The sequence below is a fragment of the Brassica napus genome, chromosome A9, assembly GCF_020379485.1.
Source record: "Brassica napus cultivar Da-Ae chromosome A9, Da-Ae, whole genome shotgun sequence".
Taxonomy (NCBI): Eukaryota; Viridiplantae; Streptophyta; class Magnoliopsida; order Brassicales; family Brassicaceae; genus Brassica; species Brassica napus.
This window is the reverse complement of record NC_063442.1, coordinates 35,773,193-35,789,099: the sequence shown is the minus strand read 5'-3', so window position 1 is coordinate 35,789,099 and position 15,907 is coordinate 35,773,193. Positions and strand designations below refer to the sequence as shown.

Below are 15,907 nucleotides of genomic sequence, written 5' to 3'. Positions count from 1 at the left end.
CATATTGATGGATCATTTGTATTCTTTTTAACCCTTTTAACAAAGTAGGTTTAGATAGATGTCATGTTTTGATGATACTTTGTATTTTGGAAGCTAGTTCTGAAGATAATACTATAACTATATTAATTTTAGTTGTTAATATAAATGTAAGAATTTTTTTGTTTCAATGTAAAAACATATTAGTTGGTATTTTATTGTTCTTTTTTTGTTCATTTTAGTTGATAATACTATAAATTTATTGTTCTATATTTCAGTATTAGTTGCGCATAAAACAAATTAATGTCTTTGCATATTGTTGATGAAATGTTTTAGTATAAATTACAATTTATGTGCAAGTAATAAAATTGATAGTGCTGTTATGCGAAAATATAAAAATGGAATATATGTTTTTCAAATTAAAAAGTTAGAGAAAGTGGAACAAATGGTATATTTAATCTGGAGTTTGAAGTGAGATTTATTACAATAACAAATCATCTCTTTTTCGAAAAATGAATCTAAAATGTTCTTCCAAATCTAGTGTTATTGAAATTGTAATTTTCAAATATAGTTTGAAATTCACTATTATTGGGAAAAAATTTAAGTTGTGGACTTTATAATTTTTGTGGTGATTTAAGTTGTTTCATTCCAAACCCTTAAAATATTAAATACCCCCCCCCCCCCCCCCCCCCCCCCCCCCCCCCCCCAAAAGTTAGTGTATATTTGTAGAGATTTATGTTAGAAATAAGAAATAAAATTAGAGGAAATTATAATTTTACAAGTAATTTAATATTATTTTTTAATTTACTTTTAAAGGATGACTATTTTTATAAATACCCTGAATTTGTGATAAAAAGACTAAACTAACCATGCTAAATCATTTATACATGTTTATTTGTGTATATTTGTAGAGATTTATGTTAGAAATAAGAAATAAAATTAGAGGGAATTATAATTTTACAAGTAATTTAATATTATTTTTTAATTTACTTTTAAAGGATGACTATTTTTATAAATACCCTGAATTTGTGATAAAAAGACTAAACTAACCATGCTAAATCATTTATACATGTTTAATAATTATTTACAGAAGTTTATAAACCCAATTCACCCCTAAATACTAAACCCTAGACAATAATCAATAAACCCTAAACCCAAATGTTAGCGTATTTTTGATTGAATGTATTTTAAAAAACTGACCATTAAAGAAATAGATAACTTAATGAAATAACTTAGTTTTTGTTATAAACTTGACACTATTTGTTTGGAAAATAAGTACACCTTTTCTAAGCACTATTTTTTGGAAAATAAGTACACCTTTTCTAAAAAAAAATTAATACATAAAAATGCATTTAGTATATTTTTTACATGTGCATTAATATTAATAACTGACAAAGTTTTCTACAAAATATTGTATAAATTGATATAGCAACTGAAATAAATGATAAATATCATAAAATATTTAAACTAACAATTATAATAAATTGACTTTACAAAGATCAACTACATATATGTAAATATAGGACTGTTTTAACATGAGTTGGCCTATAAAAAACTTAGCCAACTGACATAAAATTCGAGTTGATGATAGTTTTAAAAAGAAAATTATATTAAAAATGGCATATGCTCACCAAAAGTAAATAAGTCAATAAAATTAAAATTTAAGTTGATGAACACAATAACAACGTAAATTATAAAGGAACCATCTAGCCAAAATATATCTGTTTTAAAATTATCGAACTTAAACTATAAATAAATTGATTGACCTAAAATATAAGTCAATAATTAAGCAAGTTAATTTTTATATTAAAATTCAAGAGAGCGATAGAAATCTGAAAATCTGTTAATGAAAACAAACATATAAATCCATGAACATGAATAAATAACCCCACAATTAAAATGTCAACTTTATAAGAAAGTATTAACCAAAATATAAGTCAACTTTTGAAACATTTTGTGATGGTAAAGTTACTATTCCTAGATATTTATATAATATTTTATTTGATGATGAAGTGAGTATGAACTCTAAGTCATGATCAAAAGATTTAAAAGGTCACATGGTGACATTATTACAAACATTGTTGGTTTTTGTAATATATTTATATAACGCTCATCTACCTGAAAACAATCTGCAAATTTGTGGAATATATCTCTGTGTAATATAATATCTAAGCTGTTAATACCTTTGTGTTTTAAAATTTTTGTTTTATGACTAATAATAACTAATATATACCTAATAGTAAATTTACGAAATTGTTGTTTTTATGTAAAACATAGCAGTATTTTTTTCTTCTTCTTCTGAATTTCATGGATTTATACAGGGCCGTCTCAAATTAATTTTAGGCCCTGTTCAAAATAAATTTTAATCGTATATTTTATCAAGTAATTTTAAAATTTAATAACTTTATCTGATTTTTTTTAATTATAAGTTTTAAATTTAGTATTATATCTAAAATTTTTATGTTTCTTACTATAATTTATCTATATATTTTAAAAAATCCTTAAATGTTTTATTTTTATATTTTGGGGCCTTGTTCGACCGCTCCACTTGCGCGTGCTGTTAGACGGCCCTGGATTTATACATAATTGCTGAAAAATATAAGACAAGGAATTAATCTCTATACATATCACTGATGAATTGTTTACTATTTATAATTGAATTTTAAGTTTAAGTTAAGAAAACTGGTGCTGACGAAAAAAACTATGCGAATGGTAGTGATGTAGTTCAAAGTGTAATAACAGCATATAAAAAAGATTAAAAATTTTGTACGCAGATTAATAAAAAATTATTATTTTATTTTTAGATGAAACATCATTTATTAGCTACATAAAATTTATTGAACCAATTGTAGAACATAATGCAGAATATAAATTAAATGGTCATAAGGATTGAATATAAGTATTGTATTTAAAATAAAATAAATATTTAAAATGAAACAATTTTTTTTGGAAAAACATATCAGAATGAATGTCTTTTTCCTAATGAATTATTTGCCTTAGATAATTCAACTCGTTTTAGGGTATTTTTTCAAACTGACTCATGAAATCAACAAGTACTTGCCACAGATATCACCTTACCAAATAATATGTTTTATTGGGTATATGCTTGATTGTGGTATATGCTTACAGCATGAGATTGTTCCCTATAGTAACGTATTACGTCGTATAACACTTCAAAAATACTTATAATATACATAGTTTGTTAAAGTTGATTTGACAACATATATCTTCTACTTTATTAAAACAGAAGTACACTTATAGAATAACCCTAAAAGTTACATAATATTTACAGTCAAATGCCATTAAAAATTAAATTAGTTTTACATTAAAAATGATTGTCTTTTCCACTTATTCATTATTTTCCTAAAATAACTCAAAGGAACCACAAAAAAAGAAAACATATTATTAATAAACTCAAACAAACTACATATTTTAAAATAAAAGAACAAACATAAATAATTCCCCAGCAATATCGACACCCTAACATTGCTTATTATATAAATCCCATCCTTAGCTTACTTAACCTGCACGAACATCAAATTATATAAGTTTTATAAGTAATTAAACTAAGAAAAGTTAACAATGATACTCACACGAGTTTGAACAATTTCAGTTCACTTAATTTATGGTGGTGTCTGTAGCATATTTGTAACCACCTTATTATATTGAAATATTCCACTGACTTCCATATGTCCAAACAATTAATAATCATTATATATCTTATTAAAATCTAATATTTTTGAATTGAAAAGCTGTTTCCCTAACAATCTTCGGAAAAAAAAAATTAGAAATATTTGCAGAATTTACTAATTTGTTTCTAAATAAGATTTTCCCCTTCAGTTTTGGAACAAGGAATATATATATAAAATTTGATCCATAACTACTAAATAATAAACACAATATTCGAATTTCAACAACATATTCTGCATACTAATGCAACCAAGTGATGCCTTGCGAGGGTGGTTAAGATATTTCCTCAATTTTAGCGTTTTGTATTGCGGTAAAAAAATTGACCCACACACTTGCGGAACAAGCACAAGATCTTATCATTTCCTATTTCAAATCGTAACCATTAAGATTTTACCATAATTTCAAAAACAAGAAACATAATCAACAAAATATTCTTTTCATTTATTTCGCCTAATATGACTTGCAAAATAAGCAAAGATATTTATTCTCAACTAGGGTATTGTCCCTCTACTATATATTCTACCCGAGTACAAACTCATTCTACACATTCTTTTACGACTTACCTCACAAAAAAATCATGTCTGTTAATAAAATATTTCATTTGATCAGCGATCTTAAACCCTTTAAGGATGTGTGGCGTGTTCAAGTGAAACTGATTCACTCATGGATGCAAAACCCACCTTACGCTGATGAAACATTAGAAATGGTTTTAGCTGATCAAACTGTTAGTTCTACTCTTTGTATTTTTTTGAATTTTAGTAAAGTAGATCAGGATGATTAAGTGATGATCTAAGATAAATAACAAGTAAAACATTAGAAATGCCACAGTGTGATCAAATTATGTTACAGCAATATTTGTATTATGTGATGTATTTTTTTCATCATTTGTATAAAAATTTGATACATTATATAAGGTGTAAAAAATTTTAATTGCATTAAGTAAACAGAAAAAAACACCCGCCCGGTCGGGCGGGTCTAGATCTAGTTTGTTTCTTTATTTAGCCAGTCAATCCTACTATCTATATATATGTGGCGGGCCAATAATATTATACATATGGATCAGGGTAATCCCAACCAAACAGCTTTAAGAGAAAAAAAAAATCTAAACATTCGTCTTTAATCAAGCAAAAATGCATGCATTGGGCCATACATTTTTCCCAAACTTTGGGCGGGAGTCGACGGGAGTGTACGAGAGCTACAACATTGTCAGAGATAACCATAACAACGGCACGTTTCTTGATTTTCCGGTACCGAATATGTATGGAGTGGTTCATCATCAGACCAGCTTAGTGGATTCTGTTTCGTCGGAGGTAAACGGAATAGACAGCAATTCGGTCGTGATGAAGAAGCTTAATCACAATGCTAATGAGCGTAACCGTCGCAAGAAGATCAACTCCTTGTTCACATCTCTTCGTTCATGTCTTCCAGACTTGGATGAGCTCGTAAGACTAAACAAAATATTTTAATGCCCTAGACTAAATAAAAATCATATCCCTTTATATTTTACAAAAAAATGTTTTATAATAAAACAATACAACGTTTTGAAATAAATCTTTTGAAGAAAAGTTTACAAACTTTTTTTTTGTAAAACAAAACAAAATGTTACACGTCTAGTTTTTAATATAAATTTATTCTAATTTTGTAACAAAGTAATAGACAACGTTGTCATTAATTCCAAATATATCAATAATGATCTACGTTCAAGAATATTTTTATCACAATACATATATTATAAAAATAAATAAAAGAACATGAAAGAAATTAGATCTTGTCATAGATATAGATATAGTTGGAAGTAACTTATTTTTAAATTAAATTAATTATTATAAATAGAAGTTCCAAAAGTATTTATTGTAATTTAGGTTCAAATTAGCGAAACATATTAAATAAAATTACCAGTAAAATGATATTTTGCTATACATGCCCCTTAAATAAGTCTTACAAATAAAAAATATTGCCCTAACCAATGTTCTAAATTTTTCTTTTTATAGACATGGATCTGTTACATTGAATCTGTGATATGTCATCAGAATTAATACGTTTCATTTCAAAACCGACTAAAAATATAATTAGTCTGTATATTTGGTATCATTTAGAACCATAATATATTAATATCTTATCAAATTTTTATTTATTTATTTTGGCCTTATTATTTCTTGCAGAAGAAGCTAAGTATTCCTAAGACGGTCTCTCGGAGCGTGCAGTACATAACGGAGCTGAAAAAGCAAGCGAATAAGCTAAGACAAAAGAAGGATGACCTATTGGTGCGAGTATTGGTTCAAAAAGAACGTTACGTTCAGCCGCAACCAAAGGTGATTGCTGGTTATGTTTCCACTGTTTTTGCGACTAAGCTTAGAGACAACGAAGTGATGGTACAAATCTCATCGTCCAAGATTCATAATTTTTTCATATATAATGTATTGTGTGGACTAGAAGAAGATGGGTTTCTTATCGTGGATGTTTCATTTTTGAGTTCTCAAGGAGAACGAATCTTCTACACTTTGCATCTCCAATTGGACACGTTTGATAATTACAAGCTAATCTGCGAAGAGCTAAGTCAAAGGATTTTGTACTTGTATGAGAAATGTGGATACTCGTCTAAATGATAATTTGTTCTTGTGTCGTTCTTTTCTATAGATATATGTCATTCTTGACTAAAGTGTTGTAGACTTGTAGTCGAGTTGTTACTGTTTTTGGTCGAAGCCAATGATCGATTATCTATATATAAAGTGTTGGAGGGGCTTTTTTTGACACGTCACCTTAAAAAAAAAAGTTACGGAACTCATTTTTGCTCTTTTACTTTGTGTTCTCTGATTGGGCCTTCTGTTTTTTTCATTTAGGCTTCTTGTGCTCATTTCGTTTTTTTATGAATAGGTTCTGTGATTTGGGTTTGTATGTACTTAACCCACTTCTTCCACTGTGAAGCCTTCAAGGCTTCAATCTACTTCTTCGCTTTCCAACGTAACCGACTGAAGCTATGAGTATAAATATCCCATCTTCCAGAGCGATGAACAGCACGCTTCAAGGTTTGGAACCAAAGAGCAACAAAAAAAAACTAATCCACCTAATCGATTCTCTCAGGTATTTGGTGAAGTCATCGTTGGCGAGAAGAAGTTGAAAAAGGTATCCCCTAATCGATTCCCTTTCCTGTATTTTCCCATGGAAATAGAGCTTCCACGGATGGCGATTAACCAGCTCTATTTTCCGATTTGAAGGCACAAAATTGTAAGGAGACAGTTGTTAAACGTATTCTTCGTTTTTGGGAGGCAAGGACGTGAGGAAAGCCGGTGAGCTTCTGGGCGTGAACCTGGTTTCTCTCGATGAGAAGGTAACAATCTTTTAACGTTCGTCCTTTAATTAGTTTAATATTTTTGTTTCATATTTGTAACATAAGCAACTACCTAAGGCCTTAATCTTTTCCGTAGACGATGTTGATCCAAGGGCCTATAGGAAATTCAGAGACTCAACAATTTCAAATATCTGCTGAAGGAAGGGTGAATCTATGGGCTAAGCTTATTCGATGTTACCAGAAGCAACATCCACTTCAAGCTCACGGACTCAGCTGTTGCCATACGCTTCAACGACCAGACCAAGATTGTGGAGCTGTCGGAGCCGATACCAACAGAAAATTTCAGGTTTCCAAACTACGAACAGCTTATGGTTTTGGGTAAAACCAACTTGGATTTGGCTGGTTTGTATAACAAATTTCAACTCAAATTTTAACTGTATGTCTATTTAAGCAGATAACCAGCAGATGCTCCTGGCACTTATGTTAGCAATGTTTGTTTCAGACATCATGGGCCAAGTTAGTCGTATCAACACTGTTTTCAATGATGAAAACCAGTCCATTCAGCGTGTCAAGGTGTGATGATTACAATCCTATTGGACAGGTACACAACTGACCTGTATTTAAGTTGTTTAGTCTTTTGTTTGTTTGATTAAGTGAGCTCACTCATAAACCAGCCACAACTATGCATAGCGCACAGTGTGTTTGATAAAGTTGTTACTCATCTAGATGAGAAGTTAACCCTTTTGGGTGTGGAATCAAAAGCTATCGTTGCTTCAAAAACATAAATCCAAATTTACATGCTTGCCCAATCTCTTATTTCAGGTTGGTTATTCTTCAATGCAATCTTTGGGACCCATTTCTACTTCGACCACGAAACCTTAGTCAGCCAGTGTTTTCTAAAAGTGTAAGAAACATGAAACTATTGTTGATTCTCCAAGTAACATATTGCTTTCATTGCTAAACCACCAAAACCCATATTATCACAGGCTATGTGGAGCGGAGGGATACTATTCATCAACTCCTTCCACGTATGGTGGGGCTAAGAAAATTGAAACTGTTACACTGGCTGAGATGAATACTTATGTTCTCAATTCACAACCACATGTAGGCCTCTAACTGAGTTCGATTTAATTATAGTGTCTAATTTTTATCACATTTAAAGCTGATTCCTAACAAACCTGCAACCATTTTTCTCATAGCCGACAGAGTTTCTATGCAAGGTTGAAGTCTTTGACATTAAAACCTTAAATGGATGGCGTAATCTTTTATAGCATTCATATGGGTCAATTACCAAGCTCACCAATTTGAGTGCTGCTCAGGTCGCACAGCTGATTAGATCCTGACATTTGATGCCCACATGAATGCTTAACCATTACTATGAATCTCAAGTTGGAAGGTGTTTTTCTTTTTTTGTTATCTCAGGACGCAGGTGTTGAAGTTAAACAACAGACCAACCTCCTACAATGCCTGAAAGATATTGTTGGCTAGACCTTAACTTTCCAACTGAAATTCTCTCGGTTCAATTACCATGTATCAGTCGTTCATGGTCTCATGTATTTACGACAACCACCAGCGTCTACCAGTAGCTAATTTTGCAATCAATGTGAGCACCCTACCTCTCTAAGTTATTAACCATAAAATTATGCTTGGAAACTAAACCCCTAAATCATCGTTTATAGGCTGGTGCTGACCACCCAGAGGATGACATGCATGCTGCTGTGAATCTCTCAGTGGAGCATAATCCTGTTGTCAAAACTGATGCTGCAGAAAAGACAATTATGAGTGAATGTGCTCCTAATATCATTGGGGTTAATGGTGGCTCAGAACCAGTTACTTCCCAAACTGAGTCCTCCAGAGAGGAACTTATAGGTGAAGAGCATGATCCAAGTTCTAAGAAGCTACACACTTCCGATGATGTCGAAGACCGGACATTATAAGCCGGCGAAATAATATTGTGTTTGCTGTTACGTTTCTACGGTTTACTTTACGTTCAATGATGTTTTCCCTCCTGCAACAACTTCAAACACATGTTTTCCCTGTTTTCTTTTTCACAAGTTAACTTGGTTATATTATGGTTTTGGTTCAACCTTTCTTTTAAATCAAATTAAATAAAAATAGGAATATAGAAGCAACTACTTCTAAATTACCCTTTACTAACTGATTTTGTCATTTACATCACCACAAATGACCATATTTCTATATTACAATTTGATGATTGCATAATTTTCAACTTAGTGATTACTTTATCGCAAACCCCAATAAAATGTATTTTAAAAATATAATGTTTCCTTCCGTCCTCTTCGTACACGCAGATAAACAATAGAAAATATTACATTCAAAGGCAGTTTCAAGTTTAATATTACATTATGAGACAGTTTGTGCTACTAGGGTAGTTTTTCCTAACCAAATCCATTTTCTAGTCATAAACTAACTAATAGATTGTAAACAAAAGAAAGTGGGTCTCATTTCTTTCAGGATTTAATTACATCTCTTTTTAGCAAAAAAAAAAAGAGGGTCCCATGTATCTTCTTCTTCGTTTCCTTCTCACGAGTTCTTCATTTTTTTTTGTAAAACGAATGTTATTTTTTTTGAACTTTCGTTTAAGAAAATATGTTTATAATCAGTATATTTATTATTCAATCTATCTTTTGAGATATATCAAGCTATATCTCTGATGATGGTAAATCATGATGTATACAACGACGTCAACATTGTGATTGATTCAAGCTTCAATCATGGAGTCTATGTCTTCTCGTGTCGCCGTACTCTGTTATTGCTTCAAAACCGCAGGGGAGCCTCAACCAAACTCGATCTCCAAGCTGCCGCGTTCATTTTCCTTGTGGTGTCACACGAAAATTGAATCTGATCCGTCATGTTATTCTTAGTGTGGCTCAATCCTCTGTGTTGTGTCTCACCTTCTCTTTTCTCGTTGTGATTCATCATCGCCGTGAACTTCATTCCTCTTTAGTGCCCCCTCTTACTGGCACTAAAAGCTCAAGAGTAACAATGGCTTATTTTGGCGTTTTTGCACGTCTAGTCCTTCAACTTTTGGATAATAAAATTGTTAATTGATGTAAAATTATTGTACATGTGGATAATAAAATTGTTATGTACATGATATAGTGTACACGCCAAATGCTTTTTAAATTTACGGTTTCATTTATGCATTTTAGAAAACCTTACTAGTTTATTTGTGTTATTTTAACATATTTGAAGAAGTTATACACATATAGGTGACTGGAGCCTACTAAAGAAATACCAAATATACATAACAAAAGTCAAACATAAGTTGTACACATGCTTTTGTGTGTTATTTGTATCTAATGATTTTTAGCTTTTGATTTTTGTTCATTTAATTCATTTTATAATGCATTTAAATATGTGCATATATGTGTTTAATTAGCATGGGGTTGTACTACATAATCAGTTTTCTTTGCTAAATCAAATAGACAATTATTTACTTTTGAAAGTTTGGAGGAAAAAATTAAAGCAATCAAAAGACCAAGTATCATTCGTGCAATTATGATGATGTACTAGAATGAAGAATCAAAAAGTTTGTGGGTGATTTTGTGTACATTTTAAGACATGTACACGTGTACAACCAAAATGAACCAATATATATAAAACAATTGTACACATATAGGTGGATTGGCGGTTGCTTACTAAAAATGTCAAAATACATAACACAGTAAATCAAATCAAACTGAAGATGTGTACATGACAATTAGTGTACACATGCTTTTGTGTGTTATTTGTATCTAATGATTTTTAGCTTAGATTTTAGTTCATATAATTTATTTTCCAATACATTTAATTATGTGCATATATGTGTTCAATTTCATTACTAGAGGGGTGATACATTTTTTTTTGAAACACTTTTTTTTTTGAAACACAGAGGGGTGATACATAATTGGTTAATTTTGAGCTAAATCAAAGAGACAATAGTTTATTTTGAAAGTTTGGAGGTAAAAAAGAAAGCAATAAAAAACCAAAGATCATTCGTGCAATTATAAAAATATACTGGAATGAACAATCAAGAAGTTTGTTGGTTATTTTGTGTACAATTTGTGACATGTACACGTGTACATCAAAAATGCACCAATATATGTGACGAAATTGTACACAAATAGGCGGATTAGCGGTTGTGTACTAAAAGAATACCAAAATACATAACAAAATAGATCAACTCAAACTGAATATGGTGTACATGACAATAGTTGTACACATGATAATTTTGAAATACATCAAAGAAACAATATTTTATTTTTATAAGTTTATAGGCAAAAATGAACAATCAAGAAGTTTATGAATTGATTTGTACAAGTTTAGGGTTAAAACAAAATTATACAAAACGTTAAGGACCAAAATACAAAAAAAAACCAAAAGTGGCCATTGATGTTCCCGAGCTTCTACAGTGCCGCGCGGCGAGAGAGATAAGGTCACGACGCTGGAAAAATTGTTGCAACGCAACAGAAGAGATGACAAGGTGAATCAACACGTCTGAGGAGATGACAAAGAAGATTACAACATATCAAGGCCTCCGACGAAGTAAAAGGCGACGATATGTGTTTACGGCAAGTATTCAAGTGACTACAGTTCAATTTCTTCCTTTTCATCTTCTTCATCTTTTTTTTGCCATTAAAATCATTGTTTACCAGATTTTTATTGAGATTTCTCTACCATTAAAAGTTATTTCTCTTTAACAAAGAGAGAAAGAAAACAAAATTAAAAGGAAAGTTGTGGGGTCCATCTAGTTTCAATAAAGTCGTAGTTAGCTTGTAGTTGTGAAAAACTACTTTAGGAGCAACAACTGCCTTATGGTGTAATAAAAACTCATAAACTGTCCTATAGTATAAATCACTCTAAACAATATGCCTTTAACTTCACTCCACAACTGCTATGCTATCTGTTATGCTTAAGTGGAGCCTTGCCTAAGGCAGTTGCCGTAAACATCTGTTATGCTTAAGTGGAGCCTTGCCTAATCTTACATAATGCTCTGGTTCATAGTCTGCTGCTATTGATGACGCGTCTCTGCTGCTCAATTATTGTTTTTTTATTTTTTATTTTTTATTTTTGCTAAAAGCTCAATTAATGTTACACAGCAGTACTGCTAAAAAGCTGAAGTGAAGATATGGATCTAACGATGCTAAAGTAGAATCTAACATAGCAACAACAATAAACCGTAAAATAGTTATACACAAAAGGCCACGGCGGCATTGCCACCCCACCACGACGATAACTAACTTTTGTTGTTCGTGAAAAATATGTGGCTCAGATTAACTCCGTCGGAAAAGTACACATCATGGTCTCCTCCATTAATTTACATCTTATTAAACCAAAAACTGTTACAATTTTTTTTTTTTGACAATACTAACAATCACTACAACCTTACAAATCACACATGTTTTCAACTCACTTGAACTATGCAAATAAACATTCAAGAAACCGAACTCTTCAGGACTGTCACTTCAAAACCCGTTTTGAAATTCCGCTCAGAATCAAACCTAAAAACATAGGAGTTTGGGGAAATTAAAGACACATTACCTTCTCAAGGTTAGCCTTACAAGTTTGACGGAAAAAAATTGAGCCTTAATGTCAACTGAACAAAAATTTAGCTACATCATGTCCGCTTCTTATACAGTATGTATTAATTTTATTTACACTCCCCTAGCTACATCATGGTTCACTTCACTAGCTTTGCCAAAGATTAGCTATAAAAAAACAAACCAGATACAGGGAAAATAAAAACAACATTCCACAAAGCTAGGCTGACAATAAACAAATTAATATATTTCCATATGATCGATACATATTTTATTTTCTAATATAAAACCATAGCCAAACCATATTACTATTAGAAAACCGGCGCGTAGCGCCGGCAGACCACTAGTTACTAATAAAATTCAGTTTTCATTTACACTTCGATTTAATTGATGTAAATAACTTTTTGATAACAGAAGATGACTTTTGGTGTAATAAAAACATTATGATTGGTAGATACCCAATACAAGTTTTTTTTTTAAAATTGCTTGAGATACACCAAGTTGGATATCACTTTTTAAAAATATAATCAATCAAAAATATCTTTTTGGGTTTAGGATTTAGTAATTATTTATACTACTAATTTTTTAGTACTACTAAAAGTGAAATAGGAAAATAAAAAGAGGGATAAAAGTATCTTAAATAATATATTCTTTGATGGAAAATTGCCAAAATACCATATTTATAATACTATTTTTCGTGTTTACTTTAAACACTTTTACTCTCATTTTTAAAGAGAGAAAAATACATTTATAACTTCAGGGTTAACTAATTTAGACTTAAACTTTAGAGTTGATGAGTGGGATAGTATTTTAGAATGTATAGTTTAGTGTTCTAGTAAATATATAAATAAATACTTAAAAATTTATTTTATTTAAAAAAGTTACAAAATGAATTATCGAATTAAAAAAAAAATTGAAAAAAACTCAAAAAAATTCAAAAACAAATTATAAAAAAATTCGAATTTGAAAAAAGTATAATTCAAAAAATATAAAAATATATTTATTTGCTTTCTATATTTTTATTTATTGAAATAATTATTTATTATATATATATTTAGTAAGAGTATAAGAATATTTTGCCTCTTAATGAAAAATGCATTTTTGAAAATGTCTCTTTACCCTTCATTGATACCCATTACAAAAATTCTTTACACATGTATGTGCTATGTTAATTAAATTAAATATTGTTAAAATACTAATATTAATTAGTTTAGAATTCCAAGTTAAGAAATTTAGGGATGTAGAAACTTTAAGAAAATGAGAAAAGACAAAAGAGTGTGTTTAGAAGATTTTTTTTTTTTAATGACGTGTGTTTAGAAGAGTTGGGAGCACTTGACAGTAATTTGACACTTGTTTATTTATTAGATGGTCCTGCCATTTAAGACTTGATTACGAATCATTAAATACATGATTAATGAGAATTAGTTGGTTATCAGTTGATCTTGGAAATGTATTAATCCCTCCGTTTTTTAATATAAGTCGTTTTAGAAAAATTTTTATGTTCCAAATTATATGACGTTTTTGATTTTTTATGCAAAATTTATTAACACTTAACGTTATATGACCAATGATAATATACCTTCTATTTTATTATTGATTAATTTGTGGTTAGGTAAATAATTAATGATGTTTTTGTTTAGAAAACATAAAAAAATTAATGATTTTCTTAATTTATGTGCACAACTCTAAAACGACTTATATTAAAAAACGGAGGATAGTAAAGAAGTAGGCATTAGGTTGCAAAACTAACCAAAAAATATTGTTGGTTCTGTATTCATTACCGCTTCTTAAACACTACAAATAAAACTTGCAACAAATAGATGATTAATAACATTACTGTAATTTTAGAAGTAAAACAACTATTATATATAAACATAATTATAATAGTTGGTTATCAGTTGAATGAATTAGTTGAAGTCAAACACTATCATTAATCAGTTGAAGTAAAACAAACACTATAAAAAAAACATAATTATCGTTTCTTCCTTGAAACAAATTCACTTGCTGGTTTGAGTCTTGTCCTAGTTGAATACTTGATGGACAAAGCTTTTCTAGTCGGATTTACCCTAGATCGATAGTGCCTTTACATGATAGATCAACAACTTTTTTTTTTGTTTGAGAAAAGATCAACAACTGTTGTTGATTGAATTAAAACAACGAGCCTATAAGAGTTACTTAATATATTAATCCAGTGAGATACTCTTATGTTTTGAGGTCAACAATATGTTTAACAGTATATGTTTACAACAGTGGAAATATTTACCCGAAGCTTCTTCCACCTGATTTCCCCGAGCCTACAACTTTTTTTTGAGCAAAACCTACAAAAATTTCTTGAGGCTGAGTCATCATTCAGTATGTAATTCTAATTCTTTATTATAAAGTGTATTTTTAGTGCATACTGCATACCATATTCTTAATTAACTCTGACCCAATTATATCTACTAGTTCCTTACCATTGTGGTCCATAGACTCTGGCATCTGTCGAGTTACGTTCTGATATCCAAATAAATCTTTTTACCGTACAAGTTGTACAAAACAAAAAGTCGTACAACAGTAACTTTTTAATAGTAAAAATTCTCAAAAACATATTTTAAATAATATTAATGATTATATATAAAAAGTCGTACAACACGTCAGAAACACTTATAAATTATAATATATGTTTTTGTTTATGTTCAACATGTTTTTTCCTACAGAACTCAAAGAAATATTCTGCTTATAAACGTGTAGACGAGTTCACAGATTTTGAGAATATTCTGCTATATATGCTTTGAAATTGGCAATAAGCTTTGCTTTACAAATGGTAAAAACGTCAGCGCCTTTTGCATTCAAGGCTGTTTGGGAAGGATTTTATCATATGCTAGCCTAGAGGGATATAAGGACATGAGAACTCCTCGGATTCTCTTTAACCTGGGGGGGGGGGGGGGGGGGGGGGGGGCGGAAAGCCAGCAAGTTTTGTAAAGTTTGTTGTCTAGCATCGGAACAGCCGAACATACAAATGGACATCAATATTTCACGTAGGTTTCATATATTTATTTTCTTTGAAAGTGAAGAAGGTATAGCTTGTCAAAGGTTTTTTTTTTTTTTGATAAAGTTGTCAAAGGTTAACGTGGAGATACAGAAGAGAAAGGGTATAGTGTGGCGGATGAGGAAGAAAGTGTGGATGAACAAATATTGGAAAATGTGGGTAAATTTTGGAGTTGAAATATTAGTCTGATATCTGAATCGAAGCAACATAATTTGCTTACTTGTGTTAAAGGTAATGTTTGGATAGAGATGACATAAAGTTGACCCTAGATCGATAGTGCATTTACATGATAGATTACTGTACCTACCGTACCTACCGTTATTAATCATACAATACTAAAAGGGAAATAAGAGCTTCTCTCATGATGTCCACGTCCTCAAA

General features: G+C 30.5%; 1 protein-coding gene across 1 annotated transcript; it reads left to right on the top strand.

The window, feature by feature from the left end:
• The first annotated feature begins 4,766 nt into the window (after positions 1 to 4,766).
• Positions 4,767 to 6,378, top strand: LOC106364932 (transcription factor ORG2). The gene is made up of 2 exons (XM_013804410.2): positions 4,767 to 5,108; positions 5,829 to 6,378. The coding sequence occupies exons 1-2, from the start codon at positions 4,797 to 4,799 to the stop codon at positions 6,270 to 6,272; spliced, it is 756 nt and encodes a 251-aa protein (XP_013659864.1). The 5' UTR covers positions 4,767 to 4,796; the 3' UTR covers positions 6,273 to 6,378.
• Positions 6,379 to 15,907: the final 9,529 nt, after the last annotated feature.